The sequence below is a fragment of the Tupaia chinensis genome, unplaced genomic scaffold, assembly GCF_000334495.1.
Source record: "Tupaia chinensis unplaced genomic scaffold, TupChi_1.0 Scaffold144034_1, whole genome shotgun sequence".
Lineage (NCBI taxonomy): Eukaryota > Metazoa > Chordata > Mammalia > Scandentia > Tupaiidae > Tupaia > Tupaia belangeri.
This window is the reverse complement of record NW_006203886.1, coordinates 71183-73688: the sequence shown is the minus strand read 5'-3', so window position 1 is coordinate 73688 and position 2506 is coordinate 71183. Positions and strand designations below refer to the sequence as shown.

The window sequence follows — 2506 nt, the reverse complement described above, 5'->3', positions numbered from 1 at the left end:
GCTGTCCTCCCTGCCTGGTCTACTTCATTCCTCACACATTTCTCCCCTCTTCTCTGCCTCACTGCCTTCCATTCCTCCCCTCCTTACTGCCTCCTAGCCCACCAGTCCTCTATCCTCCTCCCTGCTAGGCTGCCTTCCAAATCTCCTGACCAACCCCCATGCATTCCCTCTTCCCTTCCTGACCACCCCATGTCCCCCCTCCTCACTACACAATCACCCTCTATTCTTGCTGTTCTTTCTGTCTGACTCTCCTATTTATGTCCTCCTTGCCTGACCATCTCCCCATTTGTCTCTCTCTCCATATCTGACCACCTTCTATTCCACTCCTCACTGCTTAGGCATCCCCCCATTCTTTTCCTCTTTTCTTGACCATCCTCCATTCCTGTCCCACCCACTTCTTGGCTACCTCAGATTTCTCCCTTGTTACCCATAGTGGCTGGCAGTTCCGCCGCTTTTCCTTTTTCTTATTCCCCCTGCCTTGGTGCCCCACAGGGATGGTCTCTCTGCCTGTCATCTCCTGAATTCTTTCTTCCTCTGTTTAATCACCCCCTCATTTCTCCAACATTCCCTGCCCCATTATTGTTCGCCTTCTCCCTGCTTCACCAACTTCCACTCACTTACTTCTCCCTGTCAGACCTCCTCTCAATCCTTGCCTCCTGCTTGATTGCTTTCTATTTCTCATGTTCCTCCCAGTACAGCCCCTCTGGCCCTCCTCTCCTTCTTGTTTGATCTCTTTTAATTATTTTGTCCTTCCTGCCTAATCACCTCTGTTCCTCCAGCCCTGTTTGCTCAACTTCATTACGCAATGCTCCATGCTTGGTCATCTCTCAATTGTCCCCTCTTCTGTGGATTCCTCTCTTCTTCCTTGCCTGATCACTTCCCATTACTCTCCTCCTGGCCTTCTGTTCCCCCATTACTCTCATCAGGCCTGCCTGATCGTTCTTCATCACTAACCTCCTGCATAGCTCATTATTCTTAATTCTACCCTTCAGGTACCAAATGATGAGGTATGTGGTTGCCCGCTAGTGCACAATGTCTTTGAGTCAACAGGTGATTTCTGTCGCCTCCCCAAACGCCTGTGCAACCACCACTACTGCTGGGAGAAACTGAGGCGTGCTGAGGTGGACCTTGAGCGTGTGCGGGTGGTAGGTTACAATGGTGAATGGGGCTGGGGGGTGGGTAAGATTCTGGAATCTCCTTCTCATGCTTACCTCCCACTCTTGCACAAGCTGGAAGTGCTCCTTGAGCAGGAACACAAGGTGCGCACGGCTATGATGAACCGGGCAGGCCTGCTGGCCCTGATGCTTCACCAGACAATCCAGCATGACCCACTCACCACTGACTTGCGCTCCAGAGCGGACAACTGAGCCCTGCACAATTTAGGTCCAGGGCTTCATGTCCTATGTGAGAAAACTTCCTGTGAAATTTTCTCTGTTCTTCTCTGCCCACTGTTTGGTTTCTTGTCTTTGTCTTTGGAGAGGTGGGATGTTTTGAAATTCCCATCCTCTGTCAGGGGAGCTAACGACCCTTGTTCCTGAAGACCACCATCTGGGCCATCAGATGTATAATTGGCACCTGATTAGTGCACAGGCGATTGGCCAACTCCTGTGTAATTGTTAATATTCCCCAGGTCAGAGATGTTGGTAAAATATTGAGATGGTACAGTCCTTCATTTTAAATGCCACTTGGAAAGATTGAGGATAGGTGAGCATGGGGTAGTCCTCCCAGATGATTCCACTTTGTGGACACTTCCACAAAATGGTACAGTTTTCCCTGCGCTACCTATCATGGCCATCATGTCTCTGTCCATGCCCATCTTACTCTACACTGACCATCCCATGATGTCTCAGACTTGTCTGTTAGCCTTGACCCCTGCTAGTCAATTTCACCCTAGCCTTGCCCATCCCATTCTAACTTCCTTCCCCCAACACCCTATTCTGGGTATGCTCTCTCCAGCCTGCCTTAATTGTTGAGTCCCCAGCCTGTCATACCCATTTCACACACATAGGGTTGCCAGAAACAACTGGGATCTCTGCCAATTCTGCCTTTACCAGACCTGACCAGGCCTTCTGTGCCAGTGTAAGTGTGTCTGGTAGCACTGTCTATGAGCACTGATATGTCTCAAATGATAGACTTGAACTACTTTTCCCCTACTTTCCTTATGTCCCTTATGAATTTTTTGCATCAATTTTCATAATTGCTATTTTCTTAAAAAATCACATATATCCCCTGTATGTTTTAGTATGTTACTCTAGATTTATACTTCATATTCCACTATAACCAGTTGCTATTACTACCTGTGCAATATCTTTTTTCTTATTACTAATGTGTTTTTTGCCCTTTTGTTTCTATCTGATCAGATTTCTTAGGGTTAAACACTATAATTGTTTGAAAGAAACAGCTCTTTATTTTATTTATATTTTTTAGTTCTATATTTATTTTATTTATAACACTATAATTGTTTGAAAGAAACAGCTCTTTATTTTATTTATATTTTTTAGTTCTA

At 46.3% G+C, this 2506-nt stretch overlaps 1 protein-coding gene across 1 annotated transcript in view; it reads left to right on the top strand.

Moving 5' to 3' along the window:
- LOC102491990 (CXXC-type zinc finger protein 1-like) overlaps positions 1-1367 on the top strand; it is a 24156-nt gene extending 22789 nt beyond the window's left edge. The window contains exons 7-8 of the mRNA XM_027767220.1: positions 993-1145; positions 1230-1367. Of these exons, the coding sequence (XP_027623021.1) occupies positions 993-1145; positions 1230-1367 (291 nt within the window). The remainder of the gene's footprint in view (positions 1-992; positions 1146-1229) is intronic.
- The last annotated feature ends 1139 nt before the right edge of the window (positions 1368-2506 follow it).